We start from the raw sequence: 27578 nt of genomic DNA, 5'->3' as shown, positions 1-27578 counted from the left end.
CCAAAGGAGAATGAAAAGAGAGGAATTTGCTGCATCTGCACAGACTCATCATGAACAATGGGAACGTCAAGTCTTGTTGATACTGGGCCTCTGGGGTCTTTATATTACTTCACCCTAGCTTAGTGACCTAGGCATAGTGATTGATTCTGAAAAGTCAGAGAGGGGCCTATGAAAGGGAAAATGTGATGTGTTACTTGGGGAAAAAAAAAATGTCTTAGCGCTCTAGGCCCAAGCGTCTATCAACAGAAACCCTGGATCTTACAAAAGAGCTGTGGTATCTCAAGGTGAACCGTGATTCATATTAATAACACAGCTGGTTTTCCATCTTTATTCATCTCAATTATTAATGTATCAGTGATGTGGTTTGGAGAAGCAACCACTGTTGTTTCTTTGTCTGGAGTCTCCCAGGCCCTATATTTAATTTTAATGTCAACTTGGGTCCTAGCCCCAGCCTCAGCTTTGAGAGGGAAGGAGAAGACAAGGACTTCTGCCAACCAGCAAGGGACAGAGCAGGCCCCAGATTTGAAAGGAAGGACAATGCACAACACAGGGGAAGTGGCAGCGCGATGGGGAAACCAGTGTGAGCAGCCACGAGTGACCTCCCCTTTTGTTGTTGTTTTTTTTGTTTTGTTTTCGAGACCTGTTTCTCATCACCTCTCTTCACTGCCTTCTACTCCAACCTAAGAATCCTCCCTCCTCTCTCATGTCATTTGGCTTCTGCTTCCTTTTTCCAAACGACAAGAAATGTGAATGAATGGTTTCTGAAAGCCACCAGAATGAGCTCTTCCTTTTTTTTCCAGTTTTCTGCACATTCTTCCTCCATTAATACTGTGTTTTAAATGGATTATTTAAAAACTCTCCAAGTGCTGTTAAGATTCTGCTCTTCTTAGCTCACAGCTGTCTTATTCATTAATTAAATCCCTGCTGTCTTAGAAACCTCCACAATGAGCTTCCTCGTTTCTGTGTCACAGGTTTATTTTCGGCTTGGGCATCTTGGGACTGAACCTCATTCACACCCTCTCAGTTCTGCTGTGACACTAAAGCTGGGAACGGCAATGTGGCCTCTGGTTGCCAAGTTGGAACAGGGGAGGCCTGTAATTCAGGAAACTGCAAGCTAGATTTTGTGTGCAGTTGGCACTCCACGTTTGCTTTGTCGGGATCACTAACTGGCTTGCTGTCTGCTGGTGCATAGTCACCAGCTCTGGAACGTGGACGAAGGAGATAAACATTGTGGACAGTTAGTGCCAGGGAGAGACTGTGTTTTTCTTACTCCAGGGACTGCTGGGTAACACAGACTAGGACCCAAGCAAGCCACAGAGTCTGGTTTGAGAATAGGGAGAGGATGATTTGGGGGTGTCACTGATCATGATGACACTTGACAGTGAGGAGGCTGTAGAACCCCCTCCTCTGTGGACACTCGCTCCGTCCAGCATGTTTTCTTCCCCTCCGCTTTCTCCCACTCACCTGGCTTGTTTTTGTGGCTGTATTTTCTAGACAGTCGAGGAGATCGAGGGGGTACTCGGCCGGGATCTGTATCCCAACCTGGCTGAGGAGCGGTCTCGCTGGGAGAAGGAGCTGGCTGGGCTGAGGGAAGAGAATGAGAGCCTGACCGCCATGCTGTGCAGCAAAGAGGAGGAGCTGAACAGGACCAAGGCCACCATGAACGCCATCCGGGAGGAGCGGGACCGGCTCCGGAGGAGGGTGAGCATGCCGAGTCCTCGGGCCTGGGCCTCTTCCCAAGGGTGTGGGCCAGAGAAGCCAGCGTGCAGAGCCCAGGGCAGCCCCCGGGAATTCTGGGGCGTTTATAGCCTTTAGAATCGCCGTCCCTTTCTGGTTACGAAGTCAGTTTTTCTTTTTTTAAGAGATTCTTGAAAGGAAAATCATTTAAAAGTGCTGAGGTGTGGCGAACAGATTTAAAAAAAAAATAACACTATTCTCCAGAATTGCAAATCTAAGTGGATGGTAAAATTATATCAGTGATTCTCAACCCATTCTCCCCGGTGTGCACGTCTGCCCCCAGCTACATTAAAATGTTCTTCTTTTAAGTTAACTAATACTATTTTATAATTTGCAAAAATATATAGACCAGTGGTTCTCAACCTTGGCTGCACATTAGAATCACCTGGGAATCTTTTTAAAATCCTGATTTCTGGGCCTCATCCTCTGGAAATTCTGTTTCTTTGTTATGGGGTGGGGCCACAACATTAGTAACAAAGAAACAGAATTTTCGGAGGATGAGGCCCAGAAATCAGGATTTTAAAAAGATTCCCAGGTGATTCTAATGTGCAGCCAAGGTTGAGAACCACTGATATAGACTTTTCCCCTTTGCAGTCTTTTCTAACATTCTTTTAATTTATAGCAGCTGCTCTCACTTTTCAGTGAATATAATGAGAAATGTCAACTCTTTTAGTGCAGACTTATTAAGGTTAAAAATAATCATATGTATGTATAGCTGTGTCTATATGTGTGTTTTGTGTATATGTATATATGTTAAGTATGTGTGTGTGTAATTCCTGGTATTCACCCCCATGTACCCATGGCTCTATGGCCTGAAGCAGTTTGCAAATCACTCTGTGTAGGAAATATATCCATTACTAAAGACGCTGATGTTTTAGGATAGAAATGTTTGGCAGAATTGTAAAAAGCACTCAGTTTTCCGAAGATGGAGGGGTTTTTTCCTCAGGAACCCACAAATACTTCTTTGTTTGGCTGTGAATTTGATCTGTGAATCGATTGGCAGTGAAGCAAGGAATTCTTCAATCAGAAGCAATTCCCTCTGAACTCCACTTTGAATTACGAGACCCCTTTCTCTCTCAATCTTGGCGATAGTAGAAGTTTGCTTTCTAGTTTTGCTCTAACTGGAAATTTTGCACACAGGTTAGGTTGAATTAGAGAGGGGGAAAAAGACATCTAGTCATTGTTCTCTCTCTCCCCCTGACTTCTAAAGAACATCTTGAAAATACCTTGTTCTTCCAAAAGGTCAGCATGTATAACTCATTCTGTTTTTAATCCACATGTACGTTTGAGTGTGGAAGAAATTACTATTTTTGAACGTTATCAGCTCTTTTCCTCACTTGTGGCTAATGTTATAATTAAAAGGCCAGCATCCCTGCCGCTCAGATCTGAACATCATTTTGTCTGAACTCATGTGCATAATAAGCTTGTTTCCAGTACCCAGCTGTATCAGATGCCATTCTTCATCCTTGCATCAGCAGGTGTAAATCATCCCCGTCAGCAAAGACTTTATCTGGGCCAGCCGATGACATTTCCTCCGTGCTAAGGCCCCCACCACCTGTAATTTCCTGGGCTGAGCTCCCTGATGATCATGACTAATGCCCTAATTAGGTGTGCTTGCTCTTAGCATGTGCATTCTGATGGTGCATGTTTTGTGAAGGACATGTTGGTCCTGGGTGTAATTACATATTGTGGTTTAGAATAAATTTCCTCCCCTAACTTGAGTTACTAAAGCACAAGAGAGCCCTGGATTGTGACCAGCAAAAGATAAAAAGCCAGTCCCCTTCTTCAAGTATTTTCTCCAACTCTGGAGGTTAGTACTAAGAACTGCATCGTTTGGATGCTCTGTGCCAGGTCTGGAGCCTGACCACCTCAGGTCACAGCCTGACCTACCAAGTCACCATGAGTCTGTGACCTAACTTCTCTGTGCCGTGGTTTACTCTGCCGTGAAGTGGGGACAATGCTAATACCCAACGCAGGGAAATTAGTTAATACTCATAATGCGCTTAACCTCGCTTCTGATCATACTTAAACGGTCATTTAAGTTTTGCAGTGACTATGTGGTGTTTTTCATATTTTTCTGTCTTTTAATATGGTTTTATATTAAATGTATATAATTTATATTTCAATTACCTCCAAATAAAAATGTGTCGAGGAACTTGTACCTTTTCCTCAACTGGAAATGTCCTCAGGAATTTGTATACATACCCACGGATTGGATCTATTTCCTTTTATTTCAAGACAGTTGTGGGTCTCATAGAATTTGCTAGATGCCTTTGAATGCCAGTTTACTAGCCTTCAATGCTGGACGACTTCCACTCACCACCACTCATTATGTTTCATTTCCCTGAGGAGGAATCTGTTTCTTGTGGTGGGTTGTCTTCTGTTCTTCATCATGTGCAGCTCTGTGGAGTGTCTGAGGTATGCTTTCACTGCCCTCCTTGCGATACCACATGGTACGTGGCTGGTTTGCCTTTGCTGCCTTTATGGCACTTCCCAATCCACAGTTCATCAAAGTTGCCTGAAAAGCAGTTGGGGTCACTTTTTTTTTTCACTACCCACATTGATTGTATAGAATTTGAACTGACCAGATCAATAGGATTGGTGCTTGCCCCTGACTGTAATTAAACAAAGTGCTCTCAGTAGATTTTCTGAGCTTGTTTAAGATTTAATTAAATTAGATCTTTAATGTTAGTTAACAGATAGGGCTACTTGGCAGAGCAGACAGCAGGCAATTTTTATTATTGGTCCCAGCTCATTATTAAGTGAGATAATCATTTATATCTGCATGCTCTGTACTATACCCATTCATTTCCTCACACTTAAAGAAACAGACTTAATTTAGGTGAGGTAGAATTAATTACTCTAGAAAGGAAGCACTTTGCTCTTCATTCATTTGTTTATTCATTTCATAAATGTGATTGGTCGTCTCCTCTGTGCCAGCAGAGGGGTTACAGGGGCGAATAGGACACAGTCCCCGGCTTGAAGGATTTTGGGGAGACAGGCAAGTAAACAGCTCGTTACGATGGTGTATGTCCAGTGGTCGAGAGGGTGAACACAGAGGGTGCCCTGGAGCTTATTGGAAGGACCTGTGGTGGCAGGTCCAGCTTCCCCACACTATTTGCATTTTTTACCTAATTGTTTAAGTCACCTGCCATGTACCAAAATGATCAGTGCTTTCCCCAGATAGTTTGGTAAAGCAAACTGGATGTGACCACAGGCTTATGTGACCCATTGAATTATAGACTTGAATCAAAAGTGGGCCACACAAGTTCTTTCTGAGATTTTATACAAATTCTTCATAAAGTTCTGCAAGTTCGTGGCGTAAGGTGGTGGGAGCAGAGTTTATTCCTTGCATCCTGCGCCCTTCCTGGGTATTTTCAACATGTCTGGGAAGGAATTCCATCACCTCTCCTGGGCTGCCTTCACCCCTGGGGTCTGGCTTCTGCTTGGACTCTCTGGTCATCACCACAGTAAATTCAAGAGACTAGAAGACACACGGTTTTGAATCAAATAAAAGTCGCCCTAATCTGAAGTTTCCCTCTCTCAATTTTGTGCACTCTCCCTCAAAATGTCCTCAAAACCCTCAGTGTTAATTAACTTGCCTCAGGAGGAGGTAGGGCAGTATTTCCATCAATGTTAAGAAGGTAACAAGTGTCCCTTTTCCAATCCAGTCACTCTTGGTTCCTAAATGCAGTGTTACATTTATGAAGGGATTTCATTGTTCTGTGTTCATAGGACCCATGTAATAAAATGATCACCCTGTTCAGCTAAAGTCTTTTAAAATATAAATGAGGACTCCTAAGTCCAGGTGGGGTTTTTTTTTGGGGGGGGGGGGCATAGAGACATGGAATTTATTAACGATAGACACATTGGGTTTTATATTTTACATTATGTGACTTTTGTCAATTGGGAAACCTTCAAGCAAACTTTTATTTTGCTTAGAAATAATAGAAAGGTATTTTAAAAAGTAAAGAAAATTCACTTCTTAAGGATTCAGCATTCAATCAGTTGTATAATTGAAAAGCCAGGTTTTTAAATGGCTGCCATTTGGCTCCTTGGCCGGAAAAAGGACAGGTAATCTTTCAGAATGCTGCAGTACCATTTCCTTCCTTCTCATCTGGCCTCCTTAACAGAAAGTGGCCCCAAATTTCTGGTAATGCAGCCTCATGTGGGGTGGTGGTGGGAACAGAAGCATGAAAGGAAGGACGTGGGGCAGGAGAGAGAAATTTCCTGCAGGCATTGTCACCCTCAGGGCCCATTTCCCCCTTACGCTTTGCAAAGTAACAATCCTCTCATATATTTCTTTCGGCCATTTTTAAAAAATTATGATTACCGTTTTATGACAGCAAAAAGATACAAATCAGAACCAGCAAAGAAAGAGATGCTTCCGTGAAGGCTGAAAGGGGTAAGCGCAAAGCTCCCGGTTGTCCTCTCCCTGTGGAGTCCGGGACGGCCTTTCCTCCTGTTGGCTGGGACGTGTGACAACACTCAGAGCATCGCCAACCAGGGAGGTTCATCCGAGCTTCAGTATTTAACATTTTTATTGGCATTTCATTCTGTAGGTGTGACTGATTGAACCATTGGCCATGTGGGGGAACTCAACATGCAGCTCCTTCTCTTTTAGGGAGATCAGGCCTCTATCCTTTGGGCCACCTTTAAGTTTGTGATTATGACAGATATGACAGAGCTCCACCGTGTCTGCCCATAGTCATTTCACACAGGAGATATCACAGAGATTTGTTGGGTGGGGTGGGGTGTTGGTCTAGCACTTGCCCCATGAACTCGGTGACCATGGGAATTTACAGAGCATCCTCTTCCATGTCCCCAAGGTCCTCCCCCAGAGCCATCAGTTATGAATCCATTGGTACCAGTTTCCAGATACTGAACTGGTTCTAAACACGAAATCAAATCCACCTTCGTATTTACCCACGTTATCTCTAAGGGCACTTGTCGATCAATGGTCACGCTTGAAGGAGTTGAAAAGAGGATTCCAAATTAAACCAATGGGCCTGCTTAGAAAGAGTAATTACCTTAATGGTTGATCATGTATTTTATTATGTACTTCTTTCTACTAATTAGTTCATTCGTAACATACTTAGTATTAGGCTGCCCATCCCTACTGGGAAATAAGATTTAGGGTATCATACGGAGGTGTCCAGAGCATGGTCTGTCTCTGAAGCAGCCTTTCACTTTGAATTGTCTCCTTCAGTTATAGATATAGTTATAGGCTAAGTCAGTACTCTTTGATATTTTTGACTGAAAATCAGTGACAGTGGAGAGATGTCTGGAAGTGAAATTGTGTGGCCTCATGTAGATCAGATAAAGACTCATCTTTGTTTTACCTTGTTTGGTCTTAGGTCCCATCTGAACTCTTCCAACTCTGCCTTCCCTTCCATGACACTTTTCTTGACCACAGTGTCTGCATACGAAAAAAGCAGGACTTTGAAGCCATACTTTATATTACTATGAACTTGTGTAAATTTATCGACTATATATGTGTATATGTAAAAATATTTTAAATAGACCAGAGCAGTGTACACCAGGTCTCATAATAATAGCTGTAAGGAGTTACAGGATATAAGTCAAAGGTTACTTGAATTTTTCTAGTGTACTAGTTTCTTTTTGAAATGAATTTATTCTTTTAGTTGTATAATTTTTATTATACAGAAGTTTAAACATAGAAATAGAAGGGACGCTAAAATGCCAAAATACTAAGAGAGACTACATCTAGGCAGTGAAAATACTGGCTGGCATAGCTTTCTTTTTTAATTTTCAAATTAAAGAAACAAAAAATAAAGTAGAGATAGTCTTTATCTCCTGGCTTTAACAACTTTATGTTTATATGTAAACACACTCTTCTCTTTTGTCCTGGATGGAACTTTGTCATATTTTATTTGTCTCTTCTTAGGAGTTTCTTTATATGACAAGGGAGAGGATACTAATATTAGCTAAGTTTAAATTTATAAAAAGATTTGTAAAAAACAAACCCTGTTTCAACACTTCCGGACCTGATCAGGCCCTGTAGGAGGGGCTTCGAGGAGGGGGTCTGGCTCCAGTGCTCTTCTTCCAACCTGAATGTGGGGTGTCAGGTGGCTCTTCCTTTGTATGGCTGGTTTATTAGTGGTGATAAGAATAGGTTATACAGCAGTAACAAATGAACCCCCAAATTTCAGTAGAATAGCATACCAGAAGAGCTTGTTTCTTACTCGCATTACATATCCAGTGCAGGTTTGGGGATGAGGGCACAGCTCTGCCCCATATATTCACTCAGGATCATAGGCTGATGGCAACCCATCACCTAAAACATTACTTAAATGGACTCATCCTGCACTAAATTCTTCCTCCCACGGCCTGTTGGCCAGAAGTAGGCAGGTGCTCCACTTTAGCCATAGAGGGACTGAGAAATGGGGTGGGGGGCAGGTAGATATTTGTTGAGCAGTAAATGTTCCTAACACAGCTGACTCGTTTTTATTTGTTTGAGTGTGACACCAGAGAGACTTGGACATGAGTAAGAGTGCCAGAGAACAGGCTACTTCACTCGCCCGTCGTGGGGTGGTTCTCAACATGTGTGTCAGAATCATTGGGAAGCTCTTTCAAAGGACATATGCCCAGGCCCTTCATGAGCCACTGAATCACTGAGTGGGGTTGGGGACCCAGCACACCTCCCCATTGCGATCCCAGCAAGTGCTCAGAACAGGAAAAAGAAGGAGTGCCCTTCAGTCACCCACTGGATGTGGGCCAAGGGCCTCGCCAGGCATCTTTACCTCTCTCCCTGCAGATGGAGGGAAACAGATCCACAGCTCTTCTGTGTCCTTCTACTCACACCTGGCCTGTTCCTCCTGGGGCCCAAAGTGTAGCAGTGATGAACCCTGCATCTGAAAGACAAGGTTAAGTTGACTCGCACATGCACGATATATATAAAGCTCTCATTGGCACCAATCACACACATGTGTTTCAATCTGTCATTGTCGATCTCGAATTTGGTTAGCACTTCTATTATAAAGGGCGCATAGTGTTATTAAAAAATTTCTTCTAATTAATTTCACAGTGTGCACAAATTCATGCACCGGGCCACTAGTAAGCATATAAGTTCTTTGGTTAATCTCTTCCCTTCCCTGCCCCTCCCTTGGGTAATAAATTCTTAATCTTTTTCTGACAATGTCTTTTTTTTTTTTTACAACACTCTTGATGATACTTGTAAATAGCAAATTGCCATAAATTTAGTGGCTTAAGAAAACACAAACTTATCATCTTATAATTCTGGAGGTCAGAAGTCCAAAATGCATCTCACCCGCTAAAGACAAAGCGTGGTCAGGACTGCATTCCTCCTGGGAGATCTTTTGGAGTTCCTCTTCCTGGCCTTGTCCAGCTCCAGAGACGGCCACATTCCTTGACTCATGCCCTTCCCTCCATCATCAGCAGCATAGTATCTCCAAGCCTCTCCAACTCTGACCCTCCTGCTTCTCTCTCACAAGATGCTTGTGACTGCCAAGGCCCCTGTAAGGTCATCCAGGACAGTCTTCCCATCTCACAATTCTTAACCATTCCTACAAATATCCTTTTGCCATTTAGGTAACTTAATCACAGGTTTTCAGGATTAGGACATGGACATCATTAAGGGCCTCCACAGTAGTCTACCTGAGTATTGCATTTTAGGTTGACAGATTATTTTAAAAAGTATAGTCAACAGATTATATCGAGACTGACACTGTCAGACACCATTAAGGTGTTGGCAATACAGTAGTAAATGAAACAAACCAACATGCTGCCCTCGGAGCCTAAGATGTCTGTCTCTCCCACTAGACAGCTTTTAAGCTGATCTCTGTCATTTTTGCCGCCTACATTTGCACTACAGTATTTCTAGATATGGAATTATTTTTTTCAGTTAGTTTGGGCAGCATAACAAACTACCCCATTTTAGAGATCTAAAACAGCAAATATGTATTATTATCCTCATGGTTCCGAGGGCAACTGGCTCCAATGGGCAGTTCTCACTTGGGCTCAGATGTGGCTGCAGTCAGATGGTGGCTGGGCTGTCCTGACTCCTGCCTGGCGAATCTAAAAACCGCCTCCCCTACTTAGCACTGATGCGATAAGTCAGTCTCAAGACGTGACTCCACATCTGGAAAACTCACCTACTTTCTTTTCAGATACTGTTTCTCTGTCATCTCCCATGTTCTCGTCCCCTGGAACTCCTTTAAAAGTACTTCGGAGCCCGGCTCTGGTGGCTCAGTGGGTTGAGCGTTGCCCCATGGACCAAGAGGTCCTGGGTTCGATTCCCAGTCAGGGCACATGCCTGGGTTGCAGGCTTGATCCCCATTAGGGGCGTGCAGGAGGCAACCGATCAATGAGCCTCTCTCATCATTGATGTTTCTATCTCTCTCCCTCTCCCTTCCTCTCTGAAATCAATAAAAATATTTTAAAAAATAAAAGTACTTCAGAACCTCAGCAGTCATTTATGTCTCTCATCAATGCTTGCATATTTTGTATCTTTTTAGCTCCCCATGCTGTGTTCTGAATTAATCTCTGCACTATGTTCCAGTTCACTAATTCTCTCTTCAATTTTATCCAGTCTAGAGTTTAATCAGTGATTTCATTGCATTGGTTACATCTTCTGCTGGCTTTTTTCTCATCTACCTATTCTTGTTTGATATCCGCCTATTTTTATGTCATAATTTCTTATTCTTTATGGAAATACCTTTCATCTTATTAAAGATCGTAATTGTGTTTATTGTGATATAGCTCACTGTCTCCATTATTTTCATTTCTTCTGAGGTGAATTCATCTCCTGAGTTAGATTGCTGGCTCTTGTTTCATCCTCCTTCCTCTGCAACCACACTTCCATGTCTAGCAACTTCCTGGTCTTGAGCTCCCAATCATGGGAGGCCTATGTTTCCTGTTCCCTAATGCTATTGGATGATTTACAATTTAGGTCTCAAGGCAGTGCGTGGCCTGGCAAAATACAGACCTTGTAAGATTGGGGCCCGGCAATATGCAGATAATACACATTTCGACTTCACATCCAAGTGTGTCATGGGTCTGGGATTTTAATTTATATGGTTGGCCCTCTGCACAGTTCTAGGCTTTCTCTCTGGCTTCAAGGACAGCACTTAATCCACTGTTCACAGATGGTGGGGCAGGAAGGCTCCAGGCTTTATGTGGAGGATCAGCTCAAACAGCCTGATGGAGCCAACTCTTGATGTCCCGCCCCTCCTGACATGAGCAGTCCACACCCTGCTCTCAGTTCCCCCGGCACCGCCTCCCCCCTAACCTCTTTAGCTTTATTTTTCACTTCACTTCTGGCATCTGGAGATTTTATTGCCTTTCTTTTAAACTTGGCAGTGGATTTCTTTCTTATTGTTCCTTTTTATGGCAGCATTTCCATGCAATTTTAATAGGAGGAGTGCCTGTTTATTTTAGCTGGGCTGTCATATGCTGGGCATTTTCATTTGTTCTGTACATAGAGTTACTCCCCCTGTTTTCACCCACTTCTCATCCTCGTCCCCTGTGGTACCTGCCAAAGTGAGAGTCGGACCCTGCCAGCCTTCTCCCGTAGACTGGCCCCCTCCCCTTGTATATCTTATAGAATCTGGCTTTTTCCACTCTGTTTCTTTCATCAGACTCTTCCTTCCAGTTTAGCTTTAAGAATGTGCTCAAATCTTCTTTCTGCTAATGCTCTAGCATATTCTTTTCACTGTTATGGTTTAATCCTTTTTTACTCCTTACTATTATTGTCCTGAGGCCTCCAGAGTTTGAAGAAAACGATGCATTTACTCAGTCTACTGTCTTGAATGGAAGAGCTCAGCTGAGTTCTCGGTGCTGTCTAAGCTTTTTTTTTTTTTCCCCTTCGTTTTTGGACCTAGGTCAGCTTTCTTCTTCATTTCTGACATCTGCTATTCCCTCCCCCACTCCTATCAGAGGGGCCTTAATCTTTTCTCTCAGAAAAACAGAAACCTTCTGTCTCCTGTCCTCATTCTCCAGTCTGTAAACTCACCTTCCTTCTTCCCCGTCCTTACCTCTTTGCTTTCTCTCCCGGAGCAAGCGTGCCCCCCTCTTACTGTCCTCCACTGAACCTTCCATCCAACAAGCTACATAGGCTCTCTCCTCCCACCCCCACTGCCGAACCTCTTCCCTGGGCAGCCTCCCCACACACAAGATTCCTAAGCTCTGCATCCAGTTCTGACCTTCTTTCTTCAGATTACATTTCTAATTGTTGACTGAATACCCAGTGCTTCTTTAAATTCAGCATGTCCAAATCTGGCATCTTCTCTCTGAAAAATTAACTCCTCCTCATGTTGTCCACATTTCACCGAGTAGTACCATGCCACTGAGTCAACCCACCACAAATTTGGGTGTGTTTGTTTGTTTTTACTTCCTTGAATAGTTCTAGAAGTGCGGTGGCTAATAGAGTAGCTACTGGCTGCAATTTAAATTTGAATTTAAATTGATGAAAATAGAATACAATTGCAAACTCAGTTTTGTTTTATTTTTCCCCCCATACAAATCAATTTTTAAACATTTCAGCTTGCCACCAGCTTCCAGCTCCAGTTCCTCTAAATGCCCCAGGTTGAGCTATCCATCTAGTGCACAGAGGTGACCCAGTTGCTGATCTCTTAATCTGCATCTGTCCATGGCAGCATGTTGGTGGATTCTCTAGTACTAGTGCATATCTGCTCAATGCTGAAGCCAGAACCCTGGTGCCAAGGTGGAGGTGGGAGAGCAGGTATCCCTCCCTTGAAGTTTAAGTGGAACAGTAGCCAGGGAGGTTCCTGCACTTACTCCCAGAGGTACAGGGGCACATTGCCGGTGCTTACTAGCCACATGTGACCACGGTGGACAGTGCGGTTGGAACACCGCCATCGCTTTTGGAACTTCTGGTGGGCAGTGCTGATGTAAGGTGGACTTGCCATTGTCACTTCCACATCACTGTTTGAGTTATCATTTCTCACCTGAACTGTCCATACAGCCCTTGATTCACCTCCTTTATCTTTTCACTCCAGCCCATTCTCCTCTCTGATCAAATGATGTTTATAAAACCCTGTTCTCCCTTTGGGAGTCATCTATAATAATAAAAGCATACTATGCTAATTAGACCAAACAGCTGAACGACCTTCCAGACATCCTTCCGGACGAAGCCGTAGTGGCGGGGGCCTAGGCAGAGGCAGTTAGGGGCGATCAGGCAGGCAGGCAAACAGTTGGGGGCAATCAGGCAGGCAGGCAGAGTGGTTAGGGGCAATGAGGCAGGCAGGCCTTAGGGGTGATGAGGCAGGCAGGCAGAGTGGTTAGGGGCAATGAGGCAGGCAGGCCTTAGGGGTGATGAGGCAGGCAGGCAGAGTGGTTAGGGGCAAGCAGGCAGGCAGGCGAGCAGTTAGGAGCCAGCTGTCCCAGATTGCGAGAGGGTGCAGGCCAGACTGAGGGAACCCCCCCCCCTCCATGCACTGATTTCATGCACTGGGCCTCTAGTTAAGGTATAAATGGGAGGAGCAGAGTTCTAGCATTTTAATGTCGGTCCCAGATTGTGAGAGGGTGCAGGCCAGACTGAGGGAAACCCCCCCCCCCATGCACTGATTTCATGCGCTGGGCCTCTAGTTAAGATATAAATGGGAAGAGCAGAGTTCCAGCATTTTAATGTCATTTCCTTACATGAACTCTTCAGAGCCTCCCTTGTTACCCTTTTCTTTTTATTTGCTTATTGAACAACTACTCAACCTTCAAGATGGAATCCTAGTGTTTGCTGCTGTGGGAATGCAGAGGCGATGTACCTTCTATACTGTGACATCCCTGTAGGTTCCCCTTTCAGAGCACGGTTCATATCATAATGTTTGGCTGGACTGTGAGCCCCTGAAATATAAGAAACTTACCTTCATACTCTACCAGGTTTCCAATGTATGTAACAGATTAACTTCTCTTCTGGCATCTAGATAGATACTGGCTATGTGCTAACTTTAGGAGGAATAAACAAACAGCCTTTCAAATCGCGCTCTGTGTTCTGTTGTTGAAGAACTCCAAGGTTGTAAAGGGTGATGGGGACTTTCCCACAAATATCGAATCCTAGCTTCAGGGTAGCTGTGGTTCCTCCCTACCCCCTGACTCCAAGCCACATATGTTATAGAGAGAAAAATACAGCGTGGGGCAAACGTAGGTTTACAGCTGTTCGTATGGAAAATGATACAATAATTAATACATAATAACACAGGAATAAACTCTGTGTCTTGCTTACAACTGTAAACCTACTTTTACTCCACCCTATTTTCTCTAATAAAATACCTTCAATATAAGGTGGGTATATTAGTTCATTACTTCAAACATAAAACAACAGATGCGCATTCTCTCACAGCTCAGAATCCACAAAATCAGGGCTGTCCTCCCAGAGGCTCTAAGAGAGATTCCTTCCTGCCTCCTCCAGCCTCTGGCCACTCCTGGTGTTCTTACCTTGACCTTCACATGACCTTGACCTTCACATGACCTTCATCTTCACCCAACCTTCTTCCCTGGGTCTGTTTCAAATCTCCCCCTCCTTTTCCGTGTGAGGACCCCAGTCATTAGATTTAGGGCCTGCACCATATTCAAAATGAGCTCATCTTGAGTTTCTTAACTTAATGACATCTACAAGGACCGTATTTCAAAATAAGGTCATATTCATAGGTACCTGGGGGTTAGAACCCGGACATATCTTTTAGGGGAACACACTCCAACCTGTGATATGTGAGTATAAAAGTGAGGGTCTAACAGCTGTGTTTCCTCCCTTCCTGAGCCTTACCTAGGCTGACCCAGCCAACTCTAGCCTTCATTTCTGTGCATTGAAATAAAAAAACACACACACACACACACACACACACACACACACACACACACACACACACACCCCTCCAGAGCCCAAATCAAGAAGGGAGAAAAGGCTGTTTAACTCAGCCAGTTCTCTCTCTTTTCATGACAGAGTCATCCCACTCACCTAGGCTGGATTTTTTTCACTGCCTAACAATGATCATTACATAATAAAGCATAGACCAAAATAAACATGTTTATCATCCTCTAGTTCTCAAAGACATTCTTCGGGTCCAACGCTTTTAAATGAAAATGGATATTTAGATGTAGGGATTACTTTAAGATGCATGCCTGCGCACTAGTACGCCGTGGAAAAAGACTCGGAGTAAATGTCTCTGTAGAGTAAGAAAGAACATGGTGCTTTCTCTGTTTTCATTTTTTCAGTGTCATCTAAAGTCTCCATAGTGAACACGTTTTGTTTTAGTGATAAGAAGGAGAAACATTTTTTAAAACATGGGAAGTTTTAATGAAGTTTTTATAAATTGCCCAGGACAGTTTGTATTTTTTTTAAAAGCAAGATGAGCGGGCCAATTGGGGTTCTTGGCACAGATCACTGATTGTGTTGTGAGTGACTCATGCTTTAGTGATAAGAAGGAGAAATATTTTTTAAAACATGGGAAGTTTTAATGAAGTTTTTATAAATTGCCCAGGACAGTTTGTATTTTTTAAAAAGCAAGATGAGTGGGCCAATTGAGGTTCTTGGCACAGATCACTGATTTTGTTGCGAGTGACTCGGACACTCTTTAGATTGTGGAGTGGTGTTAACATTGTTGTTATTCAGGGCCTCATAGACTTCCACAGCAATAGAAATTGAAATCCATGGTCTTCATTAGGGAGGTTTCCCTAGTGCCGGGTAGCAGGCCTGAGCGGGGAACGGGCCCTCTCCCTTCACCATAGCGTGCAATGAGGCATCCACACTACCCCCATTCTTGGTTTGTAGGGCACATTTCATAATGAGCCCTGTATCTCTCACCAGCAACACCATTCTGCTTTGACAGGCGTGTGTTCTCTGGTCTTTAACTCTTTTCAGGTCAGCCCTGTGTCTCGTGCGTTACTATCGAATGCAATTTGCTCCCAGGGAATTTTCCTATTTGGCTTCTAACATGGTAATGAATTATTGAAATTTCAATTACTTTTGGTTCCCAATTTAGCTGGATGGAGACATCCAAAGTACTTAATATGAAAGCTTTTCAGTCGATTTTAGAGAAGGGTTTGCCTCTCAGGGTTTGGCTCCAGGGCCACAGGATCAGTTCTGCTCCTCCTGCCTCTGGGACTAAAGGGCTGGTGGCCCTGGAAGTGCCTCAGGCCAGTGCTGCCAAGGACGTGGGCCCCTTCCCGGGAGCATCTGACCTCCTGAGAGCTTGTTGGATGTGCGGGCTCCTGGGCTTTCTCCGCATCTGCTCAGTCAGAACCCCCAGGGGGATGCTGTGTTTTCACCAGCCCTGGACATCTGGTGCACCTACAAGTTTGGGAAGCCCTGCCTTCGATATCCTGGTGCTAATTCTTCCCAGCAGGGCCTGTGACCCATTTGCTAAAGCCTGTCACCCTTTTGCAAGGGCCTGTGGGTGCTGCAGTCAGTTTGCCCTTTAAGATAGACGCTGTACACAGTGACAAAGCTGTGATCCAGGTCATCTGAAAGACCAGTTTCTACAGTCTTCACTTACTCATCACTGAACCGTCACCATAGAGAAGCAGGATTTGAACATTTAAATTCTGTGCAGGTAAATGTGTGTTCTAAGTATCCTTCAGAGGTCCCTGTTGTTCATTTTCATACAAAAGCACTATTTAGATATTCCTTCCCACTGCCCCAGGGATAAGCCCATCTTGAAGGTGCCACCTCTGTCTCCACCTTAGCCTCGCCTCCTTGCCAGTTCGCATCTCTCTTCTACCTGCAGTTCTTCAAACGCAGCGCGTCAGCATAATGCCTGTGCTCGTGTGTAGGCTGTTTCCCCTGCCCCACTCACCCACGCCACCGCCAAAGCCAGCCCTGTCCACCTGTCAGACTGCTGAGTACCACTCCCTCCTGAACCCATCTCTGATCATCTCAGATGGAGGCATACCCTTCCCCTTCTCTGCTTCCTACACCACTTGACACGGACGTTTATAGCCCGCAGTGTGCACTGTGTTGAATTTATTAGTCTCCCTCCTCGGAGCTCGGAGCTCCATGAGAGTGGAGATTCCATCCTGGCTCCTCGTCTGCAGTGCCCGGCACAGCGTCAGGCACATAAGGAATAGACTTCCTTAGAGAGGATTGCTCTACCTCTGCTGGCAGCTTCCAGTGCCTTAGACAACATGCCCCTCTTGTATTTGTGGAACACAGATGATGGCCATGGCAGGTCTAATGAAGAATACAGTGATACCTTAAAAAAGAGAGATAACATTAAAAGAGCCAATTATATATTTTTTAAAAAGAACACAGTGACACGAATATGGACTCAACCAACTTAGCTTGTCAGTGAAGCTGATTCTATAATGTAGATCAGTGTCCTACATTCACTATCTGGCCAGGGAATCCACCCACTGTGTCTAAAGGCATTATTAATTAATTTATTATTATTATTATTATTATTATTATTATTATTATTTCAGGTGCGAGAGCTTCAGACCCGACTGCAGAGCGTGCAGGCCACAGGGCCCTCCAGCCCCGGCCGCCTCACTTCCACCAACCGCCCCGTTAACCCCAGCACCGGGGAGCTGAGCACGAGCAGCAGCAGCAATGACATCCCCATCGCCAAGGTGAGCTTCTGGGGGCAGCGCACCTCCTGTTATCTGGAGGCACCAGCCTGTACCGAGGTGGCCACTGTGCAGGTCTGTGATGAGCTCAGATGCCCTAGGGGCTTCCCCAGGGTCCCACACAAGCCTCCCACGCTGGAGCTGCAGGGAGAGATAACCCACTAGTCGTTTTAAGTCTCTCTGACCTGCAACCTGGACTCCAGCTCCCATTAATCAGCCAGCTGGAGCATGTCACCACTGACAGTTCACTGTGGAGAGGGAGATGTTTGTCAGGTTCTACAACACTAAAGAATGGATGGAGAGCTGCTCACGAGGACTAAGGTTCAGCCCAGGAGGGGACCCTACGTGATGAACCACGGTCTCCCCACTCATAGGACTGCCAGCGCTGCCAGCAGGAAAATAGGTTAGGATGGGCGGCCACGGTCGCTGTGAGAAGTAGTCCCTCCCACTCTCTGCCACAGCTCTAGGCTCATATGTTGAGTCCATCCTAGAGAGACTGTTCCAACTGTACCCTTCCTCTTCCCCAGTCGCCAGCCAGTCTCCACAAGAAGATCAGTCTCAACCATCAAGTTGTGTGCTTTAGGTCAAAACAGTGTTTCTCAACCAGAAGTGATTTTGTCCCCCAAGGGATAGTTGGCAGTATCTGGAGACAAATTTGATGGTCACAACTGGAGTGCTGCTGGTATCTTGTGACTAGAAGCCAGAGATGCTGATAAACATCCTACAATGCACAGAACAGCCCCCACCACAAAGAGCACCCAGCCCAAAATGTCAGCGGTGCTAGGGTTGAAAAACCCTGGGTTAAATGGATGGTAGAAAAATTGGACAAGTGAGTTGTTTTTTGAACCACAGACAGGGGTGAACCTGAGGAAGGGTGGTGAAGGATTAAAGAAGACAGACAAGAGAATGCAGTGGGGCCAGGTAGGATCACTGTGCCTGGATGAGGAAACAGTGACCCAGCCTGTAAGCCCAAGCTTTATTTTATAGTCAGATCACACAAAGCAAAACAAGGGGAGAGGTCAACATGTTTACAATGTTCTTGTGAGTTTCAAACCTATTTCGTTACTCAAGCCTTGTTTTGGCAGCACTTGCTGCACCTCCCACAGCTTATTAGCTACCTAGGAATAAGGGAGGACTATAAGGTCAAGCTTAATTGTGCTAGGAGGGCTCTGCCCTTCAAGCTGAGACTTGTATGTGGCTCTGCCACAGGTCAGTCTGAGCCTTGACCCTATAGCCGCTCCCTACAGTTTTTAAGATATTAATCAGTTTAGTTACCATTGGTTAACCAGTATGCCGATATAAACTATGTGAACAGTTTATCTAGGGAATGACTTGTCCTTTTTTTGATAGTTTGTTGTTTTGCTTTTTAAGATTGCTGAGAGGGTGAAGCTATCCAAGACCAGGTCTGAATCTTCATCGTCTGATCGGCCCGTCCTGGGCTCAGAAATCAGCAGCATCGGGGTGAGTGTCCATGAGAAGCAAGGCCAGAACGTTCCCAATAGAGCTGCACAGACAATGGTTTAGAGATCATGGAGGAACTTCCAAAGTTCACTTCCAGTGAACCAGTTAATTATAATAATAAATTACGATTTCCTCCCAGAGTAGGATTAAAATATACAGTGGTTTCCACATGGTGAATTACTTCTTCAGCTTTAAGGGAGACTTTTTTTCTCAACTTGAAACTGTTCAGAAAGAAATGGTTTAAGTCTAGTTGCTGGTGATGTATGTGAAAGTCTGGAACTGTTTGCTTTCTATCAGCCTGCTCCCCAGAGACTGAGCCGGGAAGCCCTAAAAGAACTTCACCTTTTGCACATCCCCTTGGAAGGCAGTGCCCTCTCTAGTGGGGACAAACGCTGCCTTTGAAGTGAAGCCCAGTGCTCTGACAGACGAGGACCCTCTAGCCCAGCACCAGAGTGCTCATTTGTAGAACCTGCCAGCCCCCGGGGCTAGGCTGATGGATGGTGGAAAGGCAGCGGTTCAGGTTCCCTGAGGGATACATTTTAGGATTGGGGATGAAGTTAGGAGAGCCAGCTGTTAGATCCTCAGGGGTGGAGAGAGTCTGAATAGCACTTTTAAGGCCCTAATTTAGAATACTACGCTGAGCAAAATTTGCATGCATCCAGATTCCATGCCAAATTTAAATTGTGAAATTAAAGGAGTCGGCCACTCTCCATGGCTATAGCAGCCAGGGACAAGGGCCTGGAGTGGCAGGGGTTAAGGAAGGGGGAAGAGAGTCCACACTCTGCTCAGTATCCAAAACGTGAGGGACTCTCAGGGGGCATTATCCCCGCAGCAAGCATGTGAAGGATGCAGCTGTGTTTTGGTCCTGTATCTGTATTGCTTTCACAGCACGTAGTTAGCTTTCTGCACTAGAACCATATACAAACCGAGAAAGATCAGGGTAACCATCTCCTGGGGCCTGATCCTCAGGAATAAAAGCTTTAAATAGTTTTGCATGCAAAGCATGCCTGGGGGTCAGGGTTCCTGAAGTGACACTGTCCCAACGGGGATTCATGCTCACCTGTACAGGTATCCAGCAGCGTGGCGGAACACCTGGCCCACTCTCTTCAGGACTGCTCCAACATCCAAGAGATCTTCCAAACTCTCTACTCACATGGATCTGCCATCTCCGAAAGCAAAATTAGAGAGTTTGAGGTGGAAACGGAACGGTTGAACAGGTAAAGGGAAACCTGTATACTTGCATGATGGTGGGAGCTGCCCCTTTGCAAAGATCGATTGAAGTGGCCTTGTGTATTGTGGCTCTGTGATGCTGTCAGGCTGGTGGGTGGGAGTTCTACCACCTTGCTCATCACAGGAGCGCTTACAGAAAGCAGGCGGGGCTGGCTTCACAGGTGGGAGACCTGAGACTCAAATGTGTGGGGCCTTGTACTCAGAAGGACCCCACACTTGCTTTACTGCTCTGCTCTCACTGTTTTAAATTCTTTATATATATATATACACATACACACACACACACACACACACACACAAACATACATACTAGAGGCCCAGTGCGTGAAATTTGTGCACTGGTGGGGGAGGGTGTCCCTCAGCCCAGCCTGCACCCTCTCCAATCTGGAACCCCTCGGGGGATGTCCGACTGCCGGTTAAGGCCCAATCAGGCCTAAACCGGCAGTCGGACATCCCTCTCACAATTCGGGGCTGCTGGTTCCCAACCACTCACCTGCTGCCTGCCTGATTGTCCCTAACCGCTTTTGCCTGCCAGCCTGATTGCCCCCTAACCGCTCCCCTGCTGGCCTGATCAATGCCTAACTGCTCCCTGCCAGCCTGATCGCCCCCAACTGCCCTCCCTCCCCTGCAGGCCTGGTCACTCCCAACTGCTCTCCCCTGCTGGCCATCTTGTGGCAGCCATCTTGTGACGACATGGGGCGACCATCTTGTGCAAGGGCATGACTGTCAATTTGCATATTACCACTTTATTATATTGGACTAGAGCAGTGGTTCTCAACCTGTGGGTCGCGACCCCTTTGGCGGTCGAACGACCCTTTCACAGGGGACACCTAAGACCATCCTGCATATCAGATATTTACATTATGATTCATAACAGTAGCAACATTACAGTTATGAAGTAGCAACGAAAATAATTTTATGGTTGGGGGTCACCACAATATGAGGAACTGTATTTAAAGGGCCAGAAGGTTGAGAACCACTGGATTAGAGGCTCAGTGCACAAATTCGTGCATGGGTGTGGTCCGACCGGCCCGGCCCCACTTGGCGGATCAGGGCCAGGCCTGTCAGGACAAGATGGCGTGAGGTTGGCTGGCCGGCCCGCCCCAATCAGGGCCGGGCCAGCTGTGGGGAGGGGCCACAGGCGATTGGCTGGCAGACCCCACCCCTGATTGGGGTTGGGGGGCCAATTGGGGGCAGAGCCAGCCATGGGGAGGGACTGTGGGTGGTGGGCCAGCTAGCCCCGCCCCCAAATGGGGGTGCTGATTGGGTGTCAGTGGCTGCGGGGGGAGCTGTGGGAGGTTGGCCGGCCAGTCCCACCCCCGAATCGGCTGGTTCACTGGCTGCAGTGGGCATGATAGTGACCGGTCGTTCTGGTCATTACGGCATTCCGATCAGGCTTTTTATATATATATAGATTTTTTTATTGATTTCAGAGAGGAAAGGAGAGAGAGAGAGAGAGAAAGAGAGAGAGAGAGAGAGAGGAGAGAGAGAGAGAGAGAGAGAGAAACATCAATGATGAGAGAGAATCATTGATTGGCTGTCCCTGCACTCCCCACAGTGGGGATCAAGCTCACAACCTGGGCATGTGCCTTGACCAGGAATAAAATCATGACCTCCTGGGTCATAGGTCAACGCTCAATCACTGAGCCATGCCTGCTGGGCTGTTTTAAATTTTTAATTTATGAACAAGGGGCCGGCCTTTTCATTTGGCACTGTCCATCGGAAATATGTTGTAATTCCCGGAGCATTTCATTCAGGATGACAAGTAGGTCAGAATGACAACATGGCTACCAAGCATGCAGGCCTGTGCTGCCGAGAACCACAGAGAAAGTTCTGGAATGTTGAGTCAGCATCCCAGAGGCACCAGGAGCCAGCCATGGCAATCTGATAGAGGCACTCCTGCGGTTAGCAGGGTGTGCTGGCCTAACCTCCCTGCTCTAACTGAGGGTTGCCTAATTTTACTTATGGTTTTTGCAAATGTGCACAACCCTCAGTACGTATATTCTATCTTACTTAGAACAGTTTGCCATGTACCTAGTTTTATGGATTCCTCCCAAGTCTCACGACAGAGGTCGTTTGAGTTTGCTCTCCTGCCTCTGGGCAAAGACTGGCTCATGTGTCCTTCCAGCAAAGAGATAGAGCTGCTAAAAAAAAAAAAAAAAAAAAAAAAAAAAAAAAAAAAAAAAAAAAAGCAAAGGACCAGAGCCAGACCATGGTAACCACACTGACTCAAAGTCGGTCCCGTGGTGGCAGAATGGTCTGTCGAGTCTCACCCGAGTGTGATGAGGCTGCCTCGACCTCCCAATCTTCAGTGGGAGAGCACAGTAAGAACTGGAAAGGCTTATGAGCTAACCAGGAAGAAATGCTCAGGCCCTTCCCATCCACCGTTGCTTAATACCATTCCCCTTTCGCGTGGCAAACCTGAATAAATTGAATTACTGTGTTAGTCCTCCCTGACTTGAAGCTGTTTAATATAGTGCTCGGGAACGAAGGAGATGTGGCAAATCTAGGTCATTTTAAATCTTGAAATTAAATGGTTTTCGTATTAAATCCAAAATACTTAGGAGTGGCAGTCCTGGTGATTACCTTGTAGCAGGGAAGAAGCAGCCCTCTTCGTACCCCAGGCCCGGGGGTGCTTAAAAATGGAAGCAGATGTGCCCTTTGCAATTTAATGAAGTCAGCTGCCTCAGGGGCCCTGCTTTTAGTGAGGATCTCCTCTCCACAGATTCTGGAATTTAACAAGCCTGCTTTGTAGTTGAACTTGAAGGAGGCTCCTTTCTCTTCAATGATGTGCACCTAGAAGACACCAAAGAAGGAGGGAATATTTGGTGCTGTAGCTCACATTGTTGTGGTGGTAACAGTTTACAAAGGGCTCTCACAGACAACCACTTAAATCATCACTGTGGGAGGCGCAATAGTCCCATTTTGCAAATGAGAAAACACAGGCTTCCAGGATGAGTGACTCGCCCCAGTCCAGAGCTACGAATTAGCCTCTTCAGAAACCCAAGCCCTGCCCTTTGACCTTACCTCCATTGTCCTCTCTACAGTCATAGCTACAGCTATAACATGGGAGTTCTTTAAAATAATCTAACAGTATGCCCTCACGTCTGGTATTTAGCTACGTATGGCAATGTTGGAGGCCTATTACGCTCCAAACAATGACAGCCTTTAACTTTGTGTGTGTGTGTTGGGGGGGAGAGTCATACTCCTCAAAAGTGCTTCCTCATTTAACCTACTATGTGCTAAGCTATTTGGCAGGCAAAAGAAAGTAAAACAGACACGGTCCCTGCGGTGACGGAGCTTATATTCTGTTAGGGAGCTGGACAGAAAGCAAAGGAATAGGGTCATAAGAAAGCTCCGAGTCACCAGGACCCTGTGGTAGAAGGACAGGGAGAATTGATTTTTGAGAAGTGGCCAGGGAAGGCATCTCGGAAGAGGAAATGTTTAAGTTGAGATTTTAAGAGGAAAAAGGAGCGCCCATGTAGCAAAGTAAGAAGTGTCTTATGCGCCAACTTAATCAACCTCGAGGTTGGCATGAAGTAGGAAATGTCCAGAGGCCAATGGAGCTAAAATAGAGTAAGTGAGCGGAGGAGTTACGTGAGAGAAGGAGGCAGAATAGGCAGGGCTGGGTGGGATATGGATTTTGAGGTCAAGGACAAAGTATACTCTTTATTCTAAGTGTCAGTGAACACCGTTTGATGGTGTTAAATAGGGGGGAGAACTGATCTAAATTTTGAAGGATCACTCAGGTGTGAGGAATGGAAAGGGTGGGGCCAGAGCAGAAGCAGAGAGAGTCTGCAGTGGGCCCGCATGGCCAAAACGGAGAGGATGTGAAGGGGCAGGGGCAGGATATGTTTACTGGTAAAATCAAGGGAAACTGTGTCTGGTTTAGATCTGGATCTGAGAGAAAGGGATGGTCTCAAAGATCCTCAGGTAGCTCACCTGTGTGGTTGGGTAGATGATGGAGGCATTGACTGAGCTGAGGGAGGACGAGGTTTGGGGAAAATCAAGAGTCCTACTTGGGAGTGTTAAATCTGAGGTGTCCCTGTGACAACCAAATGGAAAAATCAGTAAAGAGAAGAGAGGTCTGGGCTGGGGAAATGTGGGAGCCATGGGAATATAAATGCCTGTTAAAGCCATCGGACTGGATAAACAGCACCCCCAGGGGGACAGTGTTGACAGAGGAGGGGGTCAGGGACTGAGTCCTGAGGAAATGCCAACACTCACAGCTTTTATAGACAACAGGAGCCAGCAAAGGAGACAGAAGAAATAGCCTTTAAGGCAGGAGGAAAACCCTCAGAGACCTGCCATGGCCCAGGCGAAGGAGAAGATTTTAAGAGGAAAGAGTGGCCCATTCACGGGATGTTCCCTGAGAAGGCCTCTAAGATAGCTTTGGCCACACAGAGGTCTGGGAGCTGGAAAACAGTTTCCTCTGGTTCGTGGGGACCAAATGTATGCAGAAGCAAGCTGAAAGGTAATGAGAAAGTAGGGACTGTGTCAGGGACTGTGAACAAGGATAGAAAAGTATGTTCTTGTAACACCTTACATCAAACTGACCTTGGAGCTGCCTAAGCCTCACGGTTGTCTTAGCGTTCACTAGGCATCTCCCATGTGGGTGAGTGTCTCTGTGTTCTGTGCTCAAATATGTGGTTGTAAGATTGATTCTCAAGCCTTTTAACATGGCAAGAGTCACTTGCATTTTGAGTGTCTCTGTAAGACTTGGTGGTCAGAGCACTACAAAAGGGTGTGTCCCGGGGAAAAGAATCCTTGTACCTAGAGGGTGGGTGTCCTGGGACAGAAAACGGAGGAGCTGAAGGCTTGTGCTTTTCTGATTTTGCCATAAGCTCATCTGCTCTGAATGTGTAGTTCTGATTCCTGTAAAGCCCAGTGTCTCCACTGCTTGTCCTGCTGGGAGTTAGCAGCTGCAGGATGTCGACCTGGAAGGAGCAGTGGACACACTCCGCAGTTCCTGGTCCTCTTCCCGTTGAAGCCTGCACGGCGGTTTCTCTCTCTCACTAACTCACCTTTGCTTCTGCTCTGTAGCTAGCAGTTCAGAACACAGGCTCTGGGGTCAAACTGCCTGTTTCAAACGCCAGAACAAGGTATTTAACTTTTCTGTGCCGCCATGTCCTCCTCTGAGAAATGGAGATATAATACTTAATTCAAAGGGCGATGGAGAGGGTTACTGAGCAAGGGCTCAGCGCGTGGTCGCTATCACTATGATACAGTTTTCCATCTGTCCTCACGGAAAGTGGTTTATTGAAGTAGATAATTGAAGTGAGGCCACGCAATCAGCTCCTTTCCCTGGTACATGGTCGAAGGCTGGGTGGGAAGTAACTGGGCACTTATTCTTATTTCTAATTCACACAGTGACCCTTTTACCTACAGTCACTTCCTTTATTTGTTTCATGTCAGTTACATTTGCTAAAACTTCTGACGGGCTCACATCCTAACCTGCATTTCCAGCCTGAAGCCAGATTAGACGACTGAAATATTGGCAAATTAATTGTGATCCTCGTGTGAAATTGTGAAAGAGATTTTTCTTCCTTTGTAGCCGTATTGAACACCTCAAATCCCAAAATGACCTCCTGACCATAACCCTGGAAGAATGCAAAAGCAACGCCGAGAGGATGAGCATGCTGGTGGGCAAATATGAATCCAACGCCACAGCTCTGCGGCTGGCCCTGCAGTACAGGTGGGACGCGGAGGGGCGGGCCACTGTCACGCATTCGTAGTAACCTTCTGCATAAAGTGGAAAGCAGGCTTTTAGAGGACATCCTGGGGGGTTGGACCAGCAAATACTCGTGTGATACATATTGAAAATCAATGAGCACCCTGTCGCCATTAAGGAAACAAGAGTAATGGGTATGGTGTTAGTAAAGAAGTATGTGTCTGCCAGCACATTCAACTTAAGTGTTATTTCACTCAAGTAACGTCAATCAAAATATCAATCCTTGCATTACATATTCATTTGTTGTTCTTTTCAGTATTTATTCATAGTCATACATATTTTACGTTGTTGTAAATCTAGTGCATTCCATTTCTTCAACGTGTTACAGTTCTGTAATGTTGCTTAGGAGTCTCCATGTACTTTAGCTGGATCCCCTGCATCAGGTTTGTATATTTTTTTTTATTTGCCCATTTTTCTGAAAGACTTGTGCAGACTTTGACATTGAAAATAATTCTGTGGTGAACAATTTAATGCAGATAATATCTTCATTCTTTTTAACATTTTCCTGGGGATAAAAATACCTGAAGCAGGAATTGTAGGTCAAAGGATAAGAATATTTTCATGGCTCCTCAGGCGAGCCGCCCGTTTTTCCCATAAAAACAAGCCAGTCTGAGTAACTATGATGCATTCGCTGATGAGCAAGTAGCGTATGAATGTACCACCTCTTTTAAGCCTCATCATCTTTGGAATTTATCTACTTTGGAATGACTGCTTTTTAATAGCTACCAAGGTATGCCTGTGACTGTCTTCATAGGTTTATGTTATTAGTGTCACCACCTACGCATGCTTGCCAGGTTCCCAGCGTAGTGATTGTATCTTCCTTTTGGCATCCTCTAAAAAGCTCAATATTGTTTTAAGAAACATTGTTTCTTCAGGAAACAAAATCAAACCAAAATATACAAGAGAGCAGGTGCACTTGCTCACAGGCACACCAGAGCAAACAGGTAGCCCAGTGTGGCTAACGCCGAACCAGGCTGCTCCGCACCACAGGCTGCCTTCCATCCCCGCGTCTCTACCCTGGGAGGGGACGCTGCCAGCACCCAGGGCTCCTGACGGGGGCCCTTTTCCTTATCTCTCAGTGAAGGAAGATGAAAGGAAAGGCAATCAAAAAACAGATGGTCTGTTGAGTTAAGCAATATTTCCCCTACTCAGCGGGAAGACGCTGGTCAGTTATTTGCTTAGGGGTGGATTTTCACGGGCATCTTGTCCCAGACCACTCGGCACTATGCACGTGGCTATGGCTCCCTGTGGCTCCATGTGGGTCACCAGGGCATCATCAACAGCAATGAGAAGGGGTCACTTTTTGATCTTGGCTTTTATATATATAGATTATTATGTCACAGTTTTTAGGGTCAAGAATCTGGGAGTGATTTAGCTAGGTGGTTCTGATTCAGGGTCTTTTAAGAGGTCCTGGGAGCCGTCCACCCGGTACAGTGTGGAACTGGACTAAACAGGGGTGGACACCCACATAGGGTTGGATGACCTTTCCCTTTTGGTGGGTCACCCAAAGGGCAGCCACCTTGCCTCTCCCACATGTATTGTTCCTTCTGTTTTTCTGGATCCTGGTTTAAAGTTAGAAGGCAGAGGCACAGCATAGCAGGGCACGCATGGGCTCCGTCCAGGGTGTCTCCTCGCTGACAGGACGCGGGGCTGGAGCCGGTGGGAGCAGCGCTGCGTGAAGAGGCTGCGGTCCCCGCCCAGCCCGAGCTGAGATGCCTGTGCTCTGTTTCAGCGAGCAGTGCATAGAAGCCTACGAACTCCTGCTGGCGCTAGCCGAGAGCGAGCAGAGCCTCATCCTGGGCCAGTTCCGGGCGGCAGGCGTGGGGTCCTCCCCTGGTGAGTGTGGCCCAGCCCGTCCCTC

General features: G+C 45.9%; 1 protein-coding gene and 1 long non-coding RNA gene across 5 annotated transcripts in view; one reads left to right on the top strand and one right to left on the bottom strand.

Annotated features, from left to right (window-relative positions):
* MCC (mutated in colorectal cancers) overlaps nucleotides 1-27578 on the top strand; it is a 264652-nt gene that overhangs the window by 206890 nt on the left and 30184 nt on the right. For all 4 annotated transcript variants that reach the window (XM_005866466.2, XM_014539908.1, XM_014539907.1 and 1 more), the window contains exons 6-11: nucleotides 1495-1701; nucleotides 17152-17298; nucleotides 18667-18756; nucleotides 19825-19973; nucleotides 25541-25681; nucleotides 27450-27553. In XM_005866466.2, coding sequence (XP_005866528.1) covers nucleotides 1495-1701; nucleotides 17152-17298; nucleotides 18667-18756; nucleotides 19825-19973; nucleotides 25541-25681; nucleotides 27450-27553 — 838 coding nt within the window. The remainder of the gene's footprint in view (nucleotides 1-1494; nucleotides 1702-17151; nucleotides 17299-18666; nucleotides 18757-19824; nucleotides 19974-25540; nucleotides 25682-27449; nucleotides 27554-27578) is intronic.
* Nucleotides 18723-24748, bottom strand: LOC106726149. The gene is made up of 3 exons (XR_001362177.1): nucleotides 22573-24748; nucleotides 19817-19922; nucleotides 18723-18799 (listed from the first exon to the last, which is right to left on the bottom strand). It is a non-coding gene; the product is annotated as an uncharacterized LOC106726149 (long non-coding RNA).

Source organism: Myotis brandtii, unplaced genomic scaffold (genome assembly GCF_000412655.1).
Source record: "Myotis brandtii unplaced genomic scaffold, ASM41265v1 scaffold230, whole genome shotgun sequence".
In the NCBI taxonomy this organism is placed as follows: domain Eukaryota; kingdom Metazoa; phylum Chordata; class Mammalia; order Chiroptera; family Vespertilionidae; genus Myotis; species Myotis brandtii.
The sequence above is the reverse complement of the archived record's forward strand: the minus strand, read 5'-3'. Positions and strand labels throughout refer to the sequence as shown.